This window comes from Gavia stellata, chromosome 8 (genome assembly GCF_030936135.1).
Source record: "Gavia stellata isolate bGavSte3 chromosome 8, bGavSte3.hap2, whole genome shotgun sequence".
In the NCBI taxonomy this organism is placed as follows: domain Eukaryota; kingdom Metazoa; phylum Chordata; class Aves; order Gaviiformes; family Gaviidae; genus Gavia; species Gavia stellata.
The window spans coordinates 2,935,459-2,954,816 of NC_082601.1; the positions used below are offsets into that span (position 1 = coordinate 2,935,459).

Here is a 19,358-nt window from a genome sequence, read left to right on the forward strand (position 1 = left end):
AATCTTAAAAAAGGGATAGGAAACCTTAAACCCCATAGATACAGATAAGTTGAAATAGATACGTTTAAAATATATAATGTTAATGCTAAAGGAATGAAGTTATTAGATCAGCCTGGGCATTGGGTGGCTGATGGTTGGCTAAGGAGGAATCTAAGTGGACTTTGGGATTAATATCAAGGGGAATCTCAGCCAGAGATGAGCAAGAGAAATTGGTAGAAGAACTGATCAAACAATATCTAATGAGGTTGGCATCGTGAAGCATCTATTAGCAAGATGCCACAAAAATTGGAAGCTCATTTTGACATGCAGCTGGAAGCGTAATGCTGTGGGGTGTACAAGGACTTTGATTCAGAGGGTTTGTTCCCATCTTGATTTTTTAATTCTGAACTGATGCCACTTTGGGCATTGCCATTTTCAAGGTTTGCACCTTCAGATCATGAGAGTTAACTTACACTTGCCATTGAGTCCATGATATATATATATTTTAAGTGCATTTTCCATTTCCTTTCCCACTAGCTACATGTAGGTATGGTGATACCGTTTCCCAGAATCAGAGTTCAACTTGTTGGCAGTTTCTTGGTGGAAGGAGCAAGTCATGATGCAGCCTTGACTGGGAATATGTGGGAACATCCAGGTGTTAGTGAGACACTTGGGGCATAACCTTTACTTGTTGCTTTAGCCTCTTCAAGGGGGTAAAAATGCTCTCAAGCGCTTTGCCCTGCCAGTTAGTCCAAACTGGTTTTTGTGGGCCTGTGCTGGATTTTGGCTGGCAATGGAGAAGAGGTGCTGGGTCTCAAAAAAACCAAAAAAGGTGTTAGGAATTATGGCTGCTGCTAACAGGAGGTTCAGCATCGCTTTGGCTGCCTTGGTGCTGGGTGGGTTTTGCATAAACTGGGTTGTTGCAAGCTGTGCTGGGCTGCTTGATGAGTTGCCCAAGAAAGCAGGTGAAGGCTGTGTCTAGTGGTGTTTAAGGGAAGGAAAAGATCTACGCAATCAAGATGAATTGTCTTTACCGACAATTAATTCAACTGCTTCGCGGAAATGAAAGCAAAGCGTTTGTTAACTAACATCTGCCTTCAGCTCGCTGCGCTGTAATGCAGAAAATCAGTAATTCAAGCGATGAGCTAGAGAAGTGCTGCAAGGTTGCATTCCCCGGGGGTTATCCTGACCCTGACCCTGAGCAGGGACTGGTGTTTCCAGCGGCACCTCTTGAAATGGGATAACAAAGTTTCTTCCCTCAAGGCATGTTTGTAAGCAAAAGCTGCGCCGAATGCTGAACCTTCAGAGAGAAAGAGATTTTGGGACTGAGGGAAATTCAAGAGCCGTAAGTTGATGTACTGTAGTTAACTGTGCTACTGTAAATTGCGTTTATTCAACTTAAAGATGTGGGAGTTGGGGCTGTCCCTGTTCAGCTGCTGCCGGGCGAAGCCACCAGTGCTGGCAGCACATCCTGCGACTGGGACCGGACCCTGCGGCACCAGGGGCTCCGAGAGAGCCTTTTGGGCGCCTTTTCTTGTGGTGTTGCTGTGGGCTCGACCACTACCATTATTCTGCCTCTGAAAAAGAAAAGAACATCCCTCTGAGAAGTTACACAACTACTTTTCAAACCGTTAATGACCCTCCCGTTTAAGGTACCATCTGATTTTTTCATTACTGAAGAACTGTTGGTATCTTGACACTAACCCCCCCTTAAAGGCTCTTCCTGGTGCTTTAGGCAGGTAGATTTAATTGTGCAGCGTACTCTACAATCAGTAGTCTTTTTCCTGTTATACCGTTGCAAACATCAATTTATTATTTTTTGCCTTTGCTGTATCTTCACCTTCTGGGGCCAGGAGTGCCTCGGCTCAGCCTTTCCCACTGCTGAAGCAGTTGCTGAGCTGGAAAGGCCTTTACCAGAATTTGGGGAAAAAACAAGTAAATTCACTTCTGTACAAATAGCCTGAGGGAATAGCCCATGCTACAGCTATATTCTTTTATATCTTTAACTTATGTATCTCTTTATAAGTCTTTCTTTTCAAAATGTTGAGCTATACCCTCTTCACGTTACCTATAAATAACTTTGTTCAAATCCTTTCATTAGTTACATGAAGTTGTTTACATCCAAGTAGGCATTGGTTTTGGGAGTGGAAATTAGCAATAACTGCATTAAAACCTCCAGAACGCACTGGGACCAAATCAGTGTGACAGCACAATTATGGAAAATGTAAATCTTTCCCAGAGCAGGTGAGGGAGAGGAAGATCTGAGGGTCACAAACTAAACAGGAACCTCTTCAGACTTATTTTATTAAATGCTCAGTATAAAACAGAATCACAGAATCGTTAAGGTTGGAAAAGACCTGTAAGATCATCAAGTCCAACCACCACCCCAACCCCACCATGCCCACTAAACCATGTCCCGCAGTGCCATGTCCACACGTTCCTTGAACACCTCCAGGGATGGGGACTCCACCACCTCCCTGGGCAGCCTCTTCCAGTGCTTCACCACTCTCTCAGGAAAGACATTTTTCCTGATATCCAGCCTGAACCTCCCCTGGCACAACTTGAGGCCATCTCCTCTTGTCCTGTCACTTGTCACTTGGGAGAAGAGACCAACACCCACCTCCCCACAACCCCCTTTCAGGCAGTTGTAGAGAGCGATGAGGTCTCCCCTCAGCCTCCTCTTCTCCAGACTGAACACCCCCAGCTCCCTCAGCCGCTCCTCATCACACTTGTGCTCCAGACCCCTCACCAGCTCCGTCGCCCTTCTCTGGACACGCTCCAGCACCTCAATGTCCTTCTTGGAGTGAGGGGCCCAAACAATTTGTAAAAAATAACCATGGGAGCGCAACAGGAGGAAACCATGGGGAAGATTCATTAGCTACAGGGGGAGTTAAAAAAAAAATGCTCTAAATGCGACTCTTTTTTTTTTTCCCCCCCTAGCAGTACGTCAGGGAAAGGACAAGGGGACAGGGGAGCAGACATCAGTGTCCCAGCGCAGGGGGTGGCACCGCATGGAAGAGCAAGGATGGCGATGGCAGTTGTACATTGTTATCAGGCACCTCACACATCATCTGAATATTTAAAACATTTATTTATACAAATGTACAGCATTTACAAGAGTTAAAAAAATTAGACATTTAAAAGCATTATCACATATATAAAGCCTAAAAATAAATATGGTGCAGCTCAGCATTTATGTGCTTTACAAACCTGCCAAGAGCTCCGCCGGCAGACGGAGCACAGTGAGCTGCTGGTACAAGGAGGATCCTGCGCAGGTTCCCCACTTGCTCTCAGTCACCTTAATTTTTGCTCTTTTAAGCTGAACATCCATAATCCTCGTACCACAGCCGGAGGTAGCAGCTCAGTTGGACAGTGCGCAGGTCCCTTTTGAAGGGCACAGCTGCAGCACAGCGGTGGGGGGGATGGACCAGCACAGCACAAGAACCAGGACCTTCTCCATCTGCAGCAACGTCACAGCCACAGCAAAGCTGGTGATGTGCTTACGCGTGGCTCTTGCTCAGGTATTTGCAAAGCGCTGGTCTTGGCATAACCCCGTGGCTGGCAGCTGGATACTCTAGATGGGATGTAGTATTCATTTCCAAGCTACTTTTTCTAGGCACATCCACAATTAACACAATTTAACCATCCACCTTAGCATACAGCCCCTGAAATACCACTTTTTCCTCCACTGACTACAGAGGGAGTAGAAGTAACTGGTTTGGTTTAATAGCTTTACAACGCTGATAACTGAATTTGATCAGTGGCATCCTAGTTTTTGTGGGTAGAGAGAACTACCAGGTACCCAAAAAGGTCTCTGGTCTGTCTGAGGTCCACCTAAACACAGTATGGAGATCCTGTTAGTGCACACGACGAGCCAGCTAGCACTGGAGCCCACGTCATCTCACCGCAGGCACCACTCCTTTCGTCTGGTGGTAGTTGTCCTGAAAGTCCAACATCTTATGAAGAAATCCGGCTGTTCCTGCAGCTCCGCCCATGCAGTTATACATACCTAGCTCAGAGTTACCCATAGCACAGGTTAGGCTTGGTGAGTTCTGTTAAATAACAGTGAAACTGCAAAGTACATGGAAAAAAGAGGGAGATGACATGAAGATAGAGGCAGAAACCTGACTGTAAGCTGTTGACCAAGGCAGTCAGCTCAAGTCAGGAGGTAACTGCTTCTTGCTGCTAGTTAGGTATCTTATTGACTGACTCCTAAATGCACGTGTTTAGCAAGGCCCAAAATAAAAATATAAATCCTTAAAGCGCCCAGCTGAGCTGCCACCAGCACCGTGCGAGCCCTGAGACGGCAGGGAGCTCCCCACGAGGGGCTACTGCTGGCCACCTGCGATACGGCCCCAGCCTCAAGCCTACCTCAGTTGAACAGATAAGCAAGATGTTCCCGGGTATTCCCAGATTCCCATGCTTCCACCTCATGCTGGCTTTCCAACACGCGTTCTCAAAGCGCATGTTCTGGATCTGGCCCTGCTCCTACGCAACAGTGCTGCCGAAACACTTGGCCAGTGGTTAACCACCACCCCGGGAGAGTAGCTGAACCGCTGAGCAAGGTCCTTCCAGACTTTTTGCAGGATAATAATAAAACTCTGCCTTTTTTCAGGATAATAATAATAAATAAATTGCTGTCGGAGAAGTCAGAATGCCCTCCACCTCATTCTCCCCCGACCCCTACGGAGTAAGTGCCTGTGCATCAGCACTGGGCTTCCTCTGCTCGCAAAAGTTTGCAGAGGAGGGGGACAGGCTTTATAAAGACTGCAGGGGGGATTTCTTCAGGGTGTCTGGAGATACGTCTAACTGGCTTAAAACAGCAGATTGCACCTGCCCTCTTAATACTGGCGCTCTGCGAGGAAGTCACAGGAGAGCGGAAAGGACATAAAACGCAAGGTCTGTGCGTGAGGTCAGCTAGCCTCTCCTCAGAAAAGTCAGGTTTATATAAAAAGTTAAAAAAAGGAAAGAAACAGTGTTCGAAGTGCCGTTTTCACAATGATACGTATCTACATTTTTAAAAGACATCACTCAGCAAAACACACCAAGGCTTCCAGAGCGCTTTCCTTCCCCAGAAAAATCACCCGAAACCAAACTGGGACTGCTGCTCTCGGCTCTCCTCCTCCTCTGCCTCCAATAAAACTCCCCAGCGTGCAAACAGAGTTCGCTCCACAGGCCACAAAGCTCAAGACAGCACCTTGCACGCTCAGATCTGCAGTTTTCCAGCTGTTCATGGTATCCAGCACAGATGCTGCTAGACGAGGGCTTGCTGGTACCCTCCAGGAGCCCTTTCAAAGGGGTTTACAAAGCATTTGGATTCTGGCATCGGCTTCCTTCATCTGCCTTTCACTGTGTAACTCACCAAAAAAAGCACTTCAGAGCATAAGCATACTGTAACTTGATAAAGCACAAGTTACCTTGGAGCATGAATAGCCAAAAATTAACTCATGAAAGAACAATTTATGACTATAGTGGGTTTTTTTAAAAAACAAACAAACAAAAAATTAATTGTAAAAAAGTTTGGTTTAACTTGAAAACAAGTCCATGGACACCCTGCTTTTATTACTGACCCTGCAAAACAAAGCTGATTCTTTTTCAATAGTGATGCAAAACATTCTATATATATATAATTTTTTTTATGATAATTTATATATTACAGGCTTACGCACTTGCAAAACCACCATTTTCCCTGGCAATAGCAGTCTTAAGAATCTTTTAGACACATTAGATCCTACTCAACATACAAAAATAAATATTGCATATGTGATTTCCGAGCAAAACAAGCAACACAGGTCACCAAACTACAGCTGTAGCTAGTCATAGTCCATACTCCACAGCGGGAGTGCATTAAATAAAATAACAGAAGCTATTCAGGATCATCTCTCGCTCATGCCGTAGGACTGGGTGCCAAAATATGAAAACATGTAAAGCCCTGAAACCCGGCTCGGCAGGCACCACCACCTCAACCTGGACACCCACTAGCTCTCCGTACACCTTCCTCCTCTGAAGAGAGGGTCAAGGACCGCGCACCCGCCTTCCCCTCCGATTATGCTTCAAGAACAGAGTTTTTACAGCTTTTCTGCTTCGGTTTATAAACCAAAGCCATTTTCTGCCCATCCCAGTGTGTGTTGTTATGGGAGTGGCTCCTCATGCTGCTGGTGGACAACCTTGGAGGAAGCATCCGTGCGGAACGCCGGCCTGATCCAAGCTGCTGCTGCTCCTTTAACCTCATCCCTTCCAGCTACTGCTGCCTTCCTACAAGCTCCTGCCCTCTCCGAGAGGAGGAGATGTGGGGAGACTGCAAAGACATACCGACTATATATTATTTACCCTATGTTCTCAGAACAGGTTAACGAGGCACCGGTTAGTGCTGTGACAGATTATAACAAGAAAGTTTCAAATGCATAAGTGATGATACTAGCAGCTGGCAGTGATATAGTACTTTTAAATAACATTTCTTCATGGAGAAAAGACAGGCATTAGGAAAAGTGTACGTATCAGTCTCAGCCATGGATTCTGGGAACATCTGGCATGAGTGTCTTCAGAAAGCAGTAGAGAAACATGATGGTTTTACCCCCCCTTCAAATGTGTCTATGTCCCAGGCTCACTAGTTCATCATTAACAAAAAATAAGGAGGAAAACCAGCCTTTCGAAGACAACTCCAAAGCGCAGGCTCCGTAGGGAGAGGTTGAACGTTCATGCAGATGTCCTCATCCAGCTCAGCTGTCCGGACCCGCCACGCCTGCCAGCGTGACCCAATGCTGTGACATCAACCCCAACCAGAGACACGCCGTTGTCAGCAGGACGGGATGTGAAAGTCTCTGTGTTTTGTTGAGGGGGGAGAGGGTTGTAAATACAGCGTCTGTTGTGTTCCTTGGTAGGGGCAAGTTGCAGATGCTTCCTTCGCAGCAGGAGGTGCAGATCTGAAAGAAACCAGCTGTTAGCTCGGTTCCTTGAAAAATGCCACTGCCATTGAATAAAGGCGTAGGGGAATAACATGACAATTGCAAAGGAGCACGGTGGCCAGTCTGATCCCCCCACCCCCTTTATTTTTTCCCCTTTTTTTTTTCCTTTCTTTTTTTTTTTTCCTTTTTTTCCCCCCTCTTTTTTTAAATTCATCTACTTGGAGAACAATTTCACCTGTACGGGAACAGTACGTTGGCTGGCTGGTGCAAGGAGGACACATCTGTTATTATATTATTATATATTGCATATTATTATATATATTATATATACTGTATAATAGTATTTATTATAATTATACATTATATACTATATCTCTTAAAATAACCTACAAAAGAGGTTATTTTCTTTTCTACCCCAAATAAGTAAACTGATGAAAACCAGTGTTGTTTGGCTGAAGCAGAGCTCACAAACCAGAACTCAAAAAACCCAGTATTTATTCATATAGGGGTTTTTTTGTTGCCTGTCACCTAATACTCAGGCACCAGAGTGATAGGCAATCCCTGTGCCAGCCCATAAGGACATGCAGCTCTGCCTTCTCGGGGCTAGGAAGGGCGGGTTACAGCACCCTGACAGGGCACAGAGATTTAGAGCAACAAGACTAACGCACCCGAGGCCAAGAGAGCATAAAATTACGTGCAAAACAGAGACGGGGCTGCAGTATGCCCAGCAGCTCAAAAAGCGCTTTTATTTTAACCTGAGCAGTTCAAAAAGGTCGATTATTGACCTTTAGAAAAATCTTTTATAAATAACTGTTTGATTCAGATATGAAACGTTTGCTCTGCAGGTTTCAGCGCTTTGCCCCACCCGTTCCAGTAAGAAAACCAGGAGACGGTTGGCGAGCATCCGTTGCAGAGCAGAGGGGGCCAAGCGCAGTGCCGTTCTGCAGGCAAAGCACTCCTCAGCAGAAGGGAGTGGTTTGCTCCCCTGAGCTGCTGGCAGGAGAGTTATTTAAAGAGATTATTCTTTTGTTCTGGGAGAGGTTATGCCTTTGTTTCTGTAACAAATGGAAATGAGCTGGAGCTTGTTAAGAAGAGAAACTTCATTTTTGACGATGCTGATTTACCCACTGAACCAGTCAGACTTCTGGCGGAGGCCAGAAGGATTCCGCCCAGTTTTCATCTTAAAAAAAAGGCAATTTTTCTCCTATACCTTGTATTCTTCATGCTTTACATATGTGCATCCCGTAGACAGACAGTCCTCTAACGGTACACAGCGTTTGGTGACGGATACGCTCTCCCCAGTAACTTTCATCATGTGTTGGCTGAAGCAGTATCTTGTACCTAGAAAGACAGAAAAATGTGTTTACTTGTCAAATTCAAGTGTTGTGGTAGTCTACAAACAGGAAGAAAAAAGAAAGACTTTGTAGATTTTTCAAATCTTAGGATTTAAAAAAAAGAGAATTTGTATTTATTTATTAAAATACATAAACATCACTAAATACACACACACGCGTGCGCTAAGCTCTGGTGCAAACCTGAGGTTTCAAAGCACTCTGGAACATGTAGATTTGTTCCCAATACTAATGTGGGTCTCCATGTTACGGATAAAGAAACATACATTGGATAATCAAGTTACGGAGGGAGGTTCAGATAAACAACCCAAATCTTGTGCACTGTTAGTTTTACAGGAATTATCTTTAAAAAAAAAAGAAAACATTCACAATACCTGTTTATGTCTGAAGCTAACTTTCATTTGTGCAGGTTTAATTTTTTCCCAGCTTCATGCACAACCTAGTCTTTGGAAAAGGCACCATGAAATGGACTGCGTCCACCGGTATTCCCATCACATCTTCTGCACGCTTCTCCCCAGGGGAGACCATCCTCCTCCTCCTCCTGCTTTTTTAAGCTACTCCTCTAGTGACACTTGTAAAATGCACAGAAAATTCCAAGCGGGATGACTGACTAATGCTGTGGTTATCCTCAGGCATAAAGGAATTTGGGTTTATTTCATGCTTTAGTCGTCAGAGGGAAGTTGAAGGTGCTGTTCCCCCTCCTAGCACTCCAAGATGAAAACACTGGATTTTCAAGACAGGAAACATGCCATTATATATTCCTTCTCTAAATTATACCTTGCTTCTTATTAATCAACCTTATTATTAATAGAATTGCTTTCACAGGGGGGAAAAAAAGGAGTGTCATTAATTTAAAGTGAAGATTCCTGTTCAGCCCTCATCTCCGGTGGGCAAAGCCCTGCGTACTTCTCATATTTTAGGCATTTGGCAACAGCCAAGCGAGAGTGCCGACTGAACACGTTATTCATTAGGCAATAAAACCCCTCAGACATCTGTCATATCTTTGACCTGCTCTTAACTCAAGTGCGATATCCACAGCAAACAGACTTAACTTATCACCAGAGGCTGGGGATGCTCGGTGTGCTGTCTTCCTTCAAACCGGCCAGGGCTGCAACACGCGGCTTTTAATGCGTTTTTCAGGCTCTCCTGCCCTAAGGGGTGAACCTCAGAGTTTTACCCCGAGGGGAGCGCTCTCTGCACGACGGCTTTGAGCTTCTCCCAGGACCTTGCCTGCAAATCTGGGCGTGCGTCACTGGAGCTTTATTTCTGCTGCAATGGCTCTGTCTGTGCAGCGGAGCTCGCCCCTGACAGGTCCCAGATGGAACAAATAAAGCTTCTAGCACCCCATAATTCTTTTAAGGCTGTTTCATTCCTTCTGCCAAGTGTGTTTTTAGAAAATATTGTGCAATAATCTTGGAGATAAGTATTTTCCCCTGCTCCCTTGCAGAGGGAGCAAGCATGCCTCTCCTCGTACAACCATCGCTGATGGCTATCATCTCCTGCAAGGTAGGGCTGCAGCTACCAAGTAAGTCCACAATAAGCAACAAAATCCACTCACTCAGATTAACATTAAACTTTTGCACTACACTCTCGTCTGCCTCTCTTCTCAGAGCAGGCTAAGCGCAACGATGACAGGCGCTATGAGAAGGATGGGGCCAGAGAGCACCAAGAGAGCCCAGAGCAAAGCAGAGGTGGGGAACATCACCACGGTGGGGTCCATTAACTGCTCTGCAGATAGGGAGGCTGCCGGCCGGAGGGATGGAAGAGGGACTCCAAGCTGACCCCGTGAAGAACAAGGCCCAATGCTGTAAGAATTTTACCAAAAATAACGGAGAAATTTAGAGTGATTCAAATAAGACGGTGCAGCATGAAAGCTGATGCTTCTAAGCACAGCGGTGCCCAAGCCAGGCAGCATGCTGTATGGCCACAGGGTAGGGATGGGTCTCGGTCGTATTGCATCAAAAAAGCATGGATTTATGTTTCCTAAATTTTGTGGTTCCAAAGCGGCTTTGAAGGCTGGTCGTGGTGTAATATTCAGGCTGTCCAGCAACACGTTCCATTACAAAAGCATTTGAAAATGAGGCTGTTGCTCTATGTGATTATTTGGGGGATTATCAGGGCTGTTGATTTACACTGACCCCCGGCGTGACAGGTGACACCGTCACCTCTTCTGCGTTGCTCCTTCCTCTGGTGGAACTCTCTGGCGAAGACTGCGTGACGTGCTTCAGCTACGAGGTATCTCCAAGCCCATAGATATACACCAGACAGGCAGGAGTGATGCTGACCTACAGCAGCATCACCCAATGGCTGAAGCGCACGTCCTTCATGGGGTCCATCTCATGGGCACCCTCCTACACCCTTAAAAGGAGCTTGAATGAAGAAACCACCTACTGAAACTAGAAGTCATGGTCCAGGCAGACAGCCAGGCTAAGTGTAAGCAAACCAGCCCCGCACGTTGAGACCCAGCAAGGCTGGTACGTGTCTCCAGTAGGAGAAACTTGTCCTCTCTGCTTTAAACTGGGTAGGGAAACACTGAATCTGGTATTTCAAAGGGCCCAGAGCCACACGTTGACTTTTGAGAGCCCGTTTGCCAAACCGCAGCCTCTAATAGGGCTTCCAGGTGCCACCTGCAGTGGCTGGAACATCACTGTGGTGGTGGTGGCCATCATCAAGATGTCAGCCCGCCCACAGGCCGTCCAAAAATAGAGTACTGAGAGTATTTTGAGTGCAGTATTTCCATACAAATTAGATCACTAACACAGTTTCTGCTTGAGCTGAAGCTAATAAATAACAGAAAACAAGGTTAATGCACAGCAGGTGGCCTGCCTGCTAGGAAACGCTTTTTCTAATCCCTGTTCAATACAGGGATTCATGTTTTTACTCTCCGTTATAATGAATTTTGTTACACAACAAAACGTGGTTCCCTTTAAGTCCTACATTATAGTTAATGAAAACATTTTGCTTTGCTTGGTTTTAATAGCATTCTGTCTTTTAAAAATATAGTAATAATAGCAAATACCAGGATGGAGTTTTCTCGTTTTCTCCCACCACTTAACCCAAGCAAACCAACAAGGGTTCCTGTCACTGCAGTGGGGGAGGCAATGCCATAAGCATACCCCTCTGACTCCCAGAGATAAGGTAATTACCTGAGCAGATAACCCCAGCGCCCCACAGCACGCCTGGAGTCACGCCTCAAACCTGAGGTTGCATTTCTGCGGCTTCCTTACACGAACTCAGAATCACATTTGAAAATTAAAGCAACAAAGAAAAAAGCTGGCTTAATAAAAGCCGTCGGCGATGAGGCATCCCAAAGCAACGGCTGATTTCTGCAGAGTGGGGAGCAACGACATTATCAGCTTTGCTTCTGCTGCAACAGAATAAGGACAGAACATTTCAGCCACAGTGCCCGTCCCCCTTCCCTAAGTCTCTGCTCCTCTGAAACACAGTGACTGCTGACTCAGCAGTTACTCCTTCGTGGCCGCCGTTGCACCGGCAGCGAGGGGCTGGGGGTCCGTGCCGCAGGCAGAGCCGTGCTCCAGTCCCAAGGCACGCCGTGTCGGGGCGGTCTGGGCACTAATGTGCTGTGCCTGGAGCAAAATGTTATTGGATCCCTCCAGTTTAAGGAGATAAGAAGTCCTCTCCTCTGAAGATTGAAGATGGACTCAGATTTCCAGCTAGCCCCTTCCCATGGCTAAAATCCCATCCTCACTTCATGAACGTACAGCGGGTACGTTTGTGGTAGTGGTGTTTGCACCAGCAGGCAGGAGGGCTGGTGACCGTAACTAGCAGCTCTGGCCTGGATGAACGCGGCTGATGAATTGCAGACACACCAAAGCATGGCTTTCACCTTCCCTAAACAGCCATTACGTACTAATTTCTCTTTCCAGATGAGTATTTTTTTGGTCAAGTCTTTTCTGCTGGTTGTTGCTAAAGGCAGATCTTAGAGTCACACACCTCCCTTCTTGCACAGCGATCTGTGGGTAACACTGTCCTTAGTCATTTAAACACCACCTTCTCCTGCCAAAACAGGGAGCGTCCGTGAACATCGGTCTCATGTGATGCCAGCCAGCCTGATCTCTTTTATCGTTGTTGATGTTGTGCCGATTTGAGCTCAAAGCAAATAAATTCTCAGACAGATAACGCGCTCTGACACAGGCTGCAAACACAGCTGGTTCGTCCCCGCAGTGCAGGTTATGGTCTTTCTCTTTCCAAAATAAATATTTTCTGAGGGCGCTTGTAACGTCCCACAACAGCCCACAGACATTCCGGACAGATGCTGAGCAGCGCTGCCAAGCCTACAGAAAGCACCAGGGGAGTGGTGAGCCCCGGCAGCATCCCTCTGCCGCGACGGTTGCCACGCTGGTGAGGACACAGTCCACGTCCAACCCATGTCCAGGGCTTCGTCAGGGGCTGTGGACAATCCTAATGCTCGTGAGTGTCTCAAAAAGCGAAGTGGTAAGGGAGGGGGAGACCCGAGGATCTCACTGCTACCTGGATCTGATATTTGGGTGCCTGTATCCCAAAGCCCTTTCTGAGCTGTTCCCAACTTCAGACTCCAATGGGAGTTATGAGCCCGAAATACTGAAAATACCTTGATGCCAGCCAAAAAGAGGGCAGCCTCGGCTGCCCTGAAGCCATAGGGGAGGGAAGCAAACAAAGCAAGGACCGGTCCCATACTCACCAGTAAGAGAAATACTACTCTTAAATAAACATCAGCCTGATTTAATTTCCAGCTGAGCTGGAGGAGTATGGGGAGTAGATGAAAGTCCTAAACTTCATCCACTGCAAAGAGACAGAAAAGCTTAAAGGATTACTCGTATCGCTTACACATCTTTCTTGTTGAGGAGGCTTACAAGCGGGAGCAGCAATCACCAGCATCCGAGTACGCGTAAGGAATAATGGGGGCTCAGTGCTGTCCCTGTGGCGGGGACAGCGAGCGGTTGTTGTAAGGTGGGTTTAAATTAAACCCTAGCATGCAGCTGGTTACCTCTTGGACAATAGACATCCGGAGCCCATCGGTTGCATTCGTAATTATCTGCTGCCTTTTCGCAGGTGAAACACTTAAATCCGTGAGGATACGGTGTGGCTGAAAGGAATAGACAATATTCAGTTACAATGAGCCAATTAATCCGGTTCTTCTATGCTTTTCAGAGGCACAAAACAACACTTGTTCTCTTTAGACATATCTTTCTATGAAGTATAGCTGTCAACTTCGACAAGTTGGTCCTGATTTGTAAAAATCCCATCACCAATAGCGATGCAGGAAAGGCACGTACAGATACAATAAGGACTCAGTTCAGCCGTGGTTTTACCTAGCGAAAGTGCCCACTGCTGACTTCAAAGGGAGTTAATGTGAGCAACGAGTACTTATTCTCTTGGTATCAGAGCTCACATCCAATAATCCTACTTTGTCAGTGCTGATAACAAAATATCAGATGGATTAAAATACTTCTGGAAACTGTCCCACCGAGGAAACGAGCCACCCCTTTTGAAGGCAGGCTGATGTCCCCAAAGGAAAGAAAAATCAATTTGCTGAACCTCCAGCTTTTAACAGTAGACTCTGTCCTAATTTATCTCGCCAAACGAAGAGCGTAACTTCTTAAGTGGTCTCCTGGCAGGGCTTCTGTAGCACATTCAATACATCTTCAAGATGCTGCCACCTTCTCAGAAGCCAAATGGTGAACGGGTCACGTTTATCTCCACGGGGCAAAGTAAGCTGAACCTCCACAGCCCCGCAGGCCATGTCTCACCTCTCCCTCCTCTCCACCGGCTCTGGGCCAGACCCCGTTCAGGTACAAGGGGTGAAGCAAGAGGCATTTGCTGCTCATTTCCCCGGGCTCCACTGGGTAAGGGCCAGCAAGTCAGCTGGGAGCATCTCTGGGTGGGCTGGTGGTGCCCTCAAGGAACAGCTTGGGATGGGACAACACAACAGCACTAATTAAATTCACCCCTCTCACCCTGGCCCTCTAGCAGGTCATGGTCACAGCATAAACCAGCAATTTTGTCTTGCTTGTGCAGAATATAAATTTTTCAGCCAAATTTAGAAAGGCGTTGAGTTTTCTCTGGGAACAGATGGCAGATATGGCTCTGCAAGTGCTCTCTTCTTGTAGAATTAAATGAGTTTGGAACTAATAAAATGAACAGACTAGTGAAAGGAGACTCCATGGAAGATCTGAAGATGCATAGCTTTGCTATAGCATGGCTTCAGGGAGTTACTGAAATAAAGTCAGGAGCAGGTGGTGCCACAGCTGCAAATGGTCACGTTTGGCCCTCGATCACAGCTACTAATGCGCTCAGGCAAACGGCGCGGCCGTGGAGCTTGGTCTCATGGCCAGAGAGATTATTGAGGAGCAGAAAACAGCGAGCAAAAAGCCCCCAACACGCTCAGCAACTGCCTGTAACACTCTCTGTCCTTTAATCCCCTTGGGAAGGAACGGTCTGGTTTTACATCGTGAGTACTGGGGATATTTATTTAATCTTTGCTCAGCGCTCAGCTCAACCCCGATGTTTCTGCTGCCTTAATACACGTTCGCCCTCATCCTCAACCCCGCGCCGCAGCCGGCCGTGGCTTGGCAGCCCGCGCAAAGGTGGCTTACTGGAAGGGTGGAGGTAGACGATGTCCTTCACGGTGAAGTCCCTGGGCTGCACGGCGGGCAGGCAGCTGGCCAGCAGGCTGAGCAGCAGCACCCACGCCGGCGTGGGCTGCGAGGCCATCGCCGGGCGAGGACGTACTCATGCGTCGGCCGAAAAAACTCACCTGCGCAATAGCAGAGAACAGGGGTGAGCAGAGCAAACGCGCGAGGAGCCTGGCCCCCAGCAACCCAACCTCACCAAAACCATCATGCTCCCATGAACCTTCAGCTGCCCTCCTGCAGGGGCAGGCAGCGCTGCGGTCACTTTGGGGTGGCTTCAGTGACATACCTGGCACCGCCTGGGAAAAGGACTTGGGGAAACCCTCTCCCAGCCAGAGAGCTGCAAACGGAGGCAAGGGGAAGGGCGGTCAGGTTTGCCACCATTTACAGTTTAACTGGTTGGCGACTGGTTTTCAAAAACCTCAGTAGGATGTTGATAAAGTCATCGGAGACTGCACTGTGGCAGGATTTAACTGCTTCTTTTAGAGAATACTGGAAAATTGCAGAATCAGACCAGGAAGAAAGGAAACAGTGTAGCTGGAGACCTGTCGGGATGCCCGGGGGAGCAGCGATGAGTCTCCCACACTCCAACACAGGCTCACACCCTTCAAGAATGCATCTTTTCGGCAAACCAGAAGCTCCACATTACTTTCCACATATCTCAGGGAAGGCGAGCAGCACCAGCTGCTGCAGGTTGTCTCTAAATTCAGCTGGCTGCTGTTAATAACATAAAGTGATTATTGCATTTTCCTCATCCGTACTCCAAAGGGTCTTATTCCCTCTGTGACGCTGTTGACAATCGATGCAGCATATTTTTGCCATGTCCCTGAATGAAGGGAACTAATTTAAGCAGAAAGAAATACCTGCTGCGGTACCGCTTGTGAAGCCATCCCAAAACCAGCAGCTTTCAGGAGCATCCCAATCCCTGCGCCCAGGCTGTGGGGAGCCCTCCAGGAACAGACAATGCTAACCCATCGTTAAATACACAGCTCATATTATTACAATTCCTTAACAATGATGAAAACGTGCCTCAAAATCCGAGCGGGACAGGAAAGCCCTGAGAGGACACGGCTGCCGAGCCAGGCAGGAGCCACCGGTTTCCCCTGGCCGCTGGCATCCATCCAGCACACACAGGGTTGGGGTTTTTTTTTTTCGAACCAGGCTGACCAAGAGCTCTGCAATACCCAGATAGTTCCTAAGCAACTTTGAAAAGGTGGTAGTCATTATTTATTAAATTAATTTTTTGTTTTTTTCAGGAAAGATGTTCCAGGGGCGGGGATGTAACCTTCCACGTCTGCCTCCAAATGTTTGTCTCGCAGTAGAGACCCACACAGGACTAGCCGCACGACAGCCATTGGGGGGGCTGTCGTTATCCTTGGCTCTTATCTGAAAACAGCCCTTTTATTAAAACACCGTGAAATCCATAAAAATAGTGAAGGAAACAGATAACACATAGTGTGGTGCATTAAGCTTTGTTGTTTTAACCTCACGAAGGGGGAAATGCCAATTTCCATTGGGTTTACTCCACAGATGCGTATCAGCCAGGGGAAAATGAAATCCTGATTAGAAGCAGAAAGGAAATAAAACAAACCTCTCCCAGCCACGTGAAAGATGAAAGAAATGGGACCGGCCGCTCTCTGCAGGGTCTGGAGGAAGAGCCCCCAGCAAAGCCAGCTGGAGCCCACCTCGGCGAGGGAGCGGGGTACGTGCGTGGATTCAGGACTATTCACATTTTTGAGTTCCTCATGGCTAAATACACACGGACTTGGAGCTGAGCTAGCTGGCCAAATGCTGACGCTGTCCCGGTGGTCCTGAGCCGAGGACCATAGGAGCCAGCAGCTGCACGAGCAATGGTGCTGGGCAGACACGCTCCAGTCCGGGAGCGTTTGCTTTCGGGGCACGTATCTCTACGTAACACAAGTCACACACTATGCTCAGCACAAGGAAACAAGATGTGTTTGGACTCCTGAGCTGAGTTTCTCCTTTCCTACACAAGAGGAGACCTGTCCATTCCCACACACACATCAGTCTCTCTGCTCACTGCTTCACCAGAGCCACTCAACGGCAACTGGGTTTCACATGTGGAAATTGCTTAATATGCATACTGTTAAGATAATGAAGGTTTGGAGGAGAGAGGGGTTTTTGGATTCTTTTTTATCCCAGACAAAACAAGGGAGGTTTTACAAGCCCTATTATTCATTTCAAGTAATAAGCAGTTTGCAGTGAAACTCTTTGTTGGTTCTCAGGGTCTCAGCAGCAATTCTGTGCTACAGTACGAAATAATTAGGACCCCCATCCCAAAGAGAGGAGTTTCTCATAGCTCAAGGCAAACTCTCAACAGCAACCTATGATTAACATATGTTATCAACAAAAAGGACAAATAGCAATATTTTAAGTTAAAACAGCACGATTAACAAAATGGCAAGAATCATAGAATCATTTAGGTTGGAAAAGACCCTTAAGATCATCAAGTCCAACCGTTAACCTAACACTGCCAAGTCCACCATCAAACCATGTCCCTAAGTGCCCTAAGAATTCCTCCCAAGTATAATAAGAAAAGAATTTGTTGGGTTTTCTCAGCATAATCACAAAAAGCACTTGTATTTACAGTACCGATCGAAGTCTTCCAGTTGAGGACACCAGTTTTCCCTCTATCGTACACGCTGCCTTTTATGGGACCAAGTGCTTATTCAGCCCATCTCCAAATGTCTGTGCGTAGCTGTTAGTACTTGCCTCGTCGTCAGATTCAGAAGGCAAATGGTTGTTAGTCCTGCCTGAGAGGGTGGCAGAAATCCTCCAGCTGCACACTAAAAATACTCACATCGTGCCTCTTGTAATTACAAGTAGCTTAATCGCCAACACCACTTCTAATGAGTTGCAAGAATCACAAATGAATATATGGAATTCACTTCCCCACCTCTATTTTATATGTTTGAAACAGATTTAATTATAGGCAAGGAATTAAAATTAAAAAACCCTCTGTGTTACAAAACAATCCTGAGCAGACCAGAGTACTGTTTTGAACCGTGGCAGTTACTGAGTTAGAAAGTACTTCTTGAACAAAACACCTGCCACCGTTATAGTCCCTGCTCTTCACCGCAAGCAGGTTCTACTGGTCATTTCATACGCGCATAGACAGTACAAAAATAGATACTTCTGCATAGATAGAAGTACCTACTGTCAGAAACCTGAATACTCAATATTTCACAAATACTTTGAGTATGTACACAGGTTACACATAGATAGAAGTTCTGTCTTTCACAAAGGGAAAAATACACGTACAAATATACTACATCTGATCGAAAAAATGTTTGTTGATGTTTAAGGCAATGCTGATATTTCACGGAAAGTGGAATATCCTGAACTATTTTGAATAAAACCAAACTCATTCAATAATTACTGTTCAGCACACTCATTCTTTCTGTTTTTACACCTACACATAAAACTAAAATGTAATCACTTTTTTGTTTTTAAAGGAAGGGTATATATATGTATGGATGCACCATCTTAAAACCTGCAGACGTTTGACAAAAAATTGTTTTCAGTTACACTTTTTTTCCCCCAAATCATCCAAAATGACATTTTTCTGCAAAGATGGCTACTCTTCATGAAGCTTATAAGCCCTGAGAAGCTTCATCAAGGGCATGGAGACTTTTTGTTTTGCTCACAAGCCCCTTTTAGTTCATGGCTTCCAGCCAAAACTGCCAAATGTTGTACAAAAATATTTTTTCAGTGATTGCTGACATATCAGCTACTACAGTGCTAAACCTCAGCTCGCAGAACAGACTTGTTCTCCAGCGTACAGGCACACATTTTTTCCTTCTGAATTAACTCGGCTCCTTTCCAGACGTAGTAGCCTCTCGTGCATAGCAGCGTGCATGGACCAACCTAATAGAAAATGGCATGGCCCACTCTGAATTTGATACCGGATTGCAGTTAGGGGAAATAGTCACATGGTATTTAGATCATACAGTCTGTTTATAAAAGGTCTTGGGCGCTGACACAGAAATCCTAGTTAACTCAATCTTTCCAGCTTCACCAGCACCTTTCAGACGGAAAGGCATCCCCATCGGCGCTCTGCAGCAGGATTACTTCTTCCTGCCCTTTGCCCTGACACAGCGCTATGGAAATTAACCATTAAATTCCCTGAGCAGCAGCCCAGTTGCCCATTTGTCAGGTCTCATTAGGGCGGCGACATCTCAACCTTGCTGTCACCAGCGCTGAGGACAATGGAAGGTCCCCGTCCTCCAAGGAAGGACCGCGGAACCCTTGAGCAGAGGTGCTGCTGAACATCAGACCTCCGGTTCTGGGGGAGATGCGTTGTCAGAGAGGACAGTTATTTGTGAGGGTGTATTTGTCCCTCCTGTCCCCCTCGCAAGCTCAGTAGATACCTGCTAGCTGGTCTTCACTGACGGCCATGAGCTGGGCTGCTGCCAGCTGCAAGGTTGCAGCAAACATCACAGCATTTCGGGAGGGAAAAAAAAAAAAAA

General features: G+C 46.5%; 1 protein-coding gene across 1 annotated transcript; it reads right to left on the reverse strand.

Moving 5' to 3' along the window:
- Positions 1-6,698: 6,698 nt before the first annotated feature.
- On the reverse strand, positions 6,699-14,950 carry LYPD6 (LY6/PLAUR domain containing 6). Its single transcript, XM_059820501.1, has 4 exons — positions 14,833-14,950; positions 13,224-13,322; positions 8,095-8,225; positions 6,699-6,902 (listed from the first exon to the last, which is right to left on the reverse strand). The coding sequence occupies exons 1-4, from the start codon at positions 14,948-14,950 to the stop codon at positions 6,699-6,701; spliced, it is 552 nt and encodes a 183-aa protein (XP_059676484.1).
- Between the last annotated feature and the right edge of the window lie 4,408 nt (positions 14,951-19,358).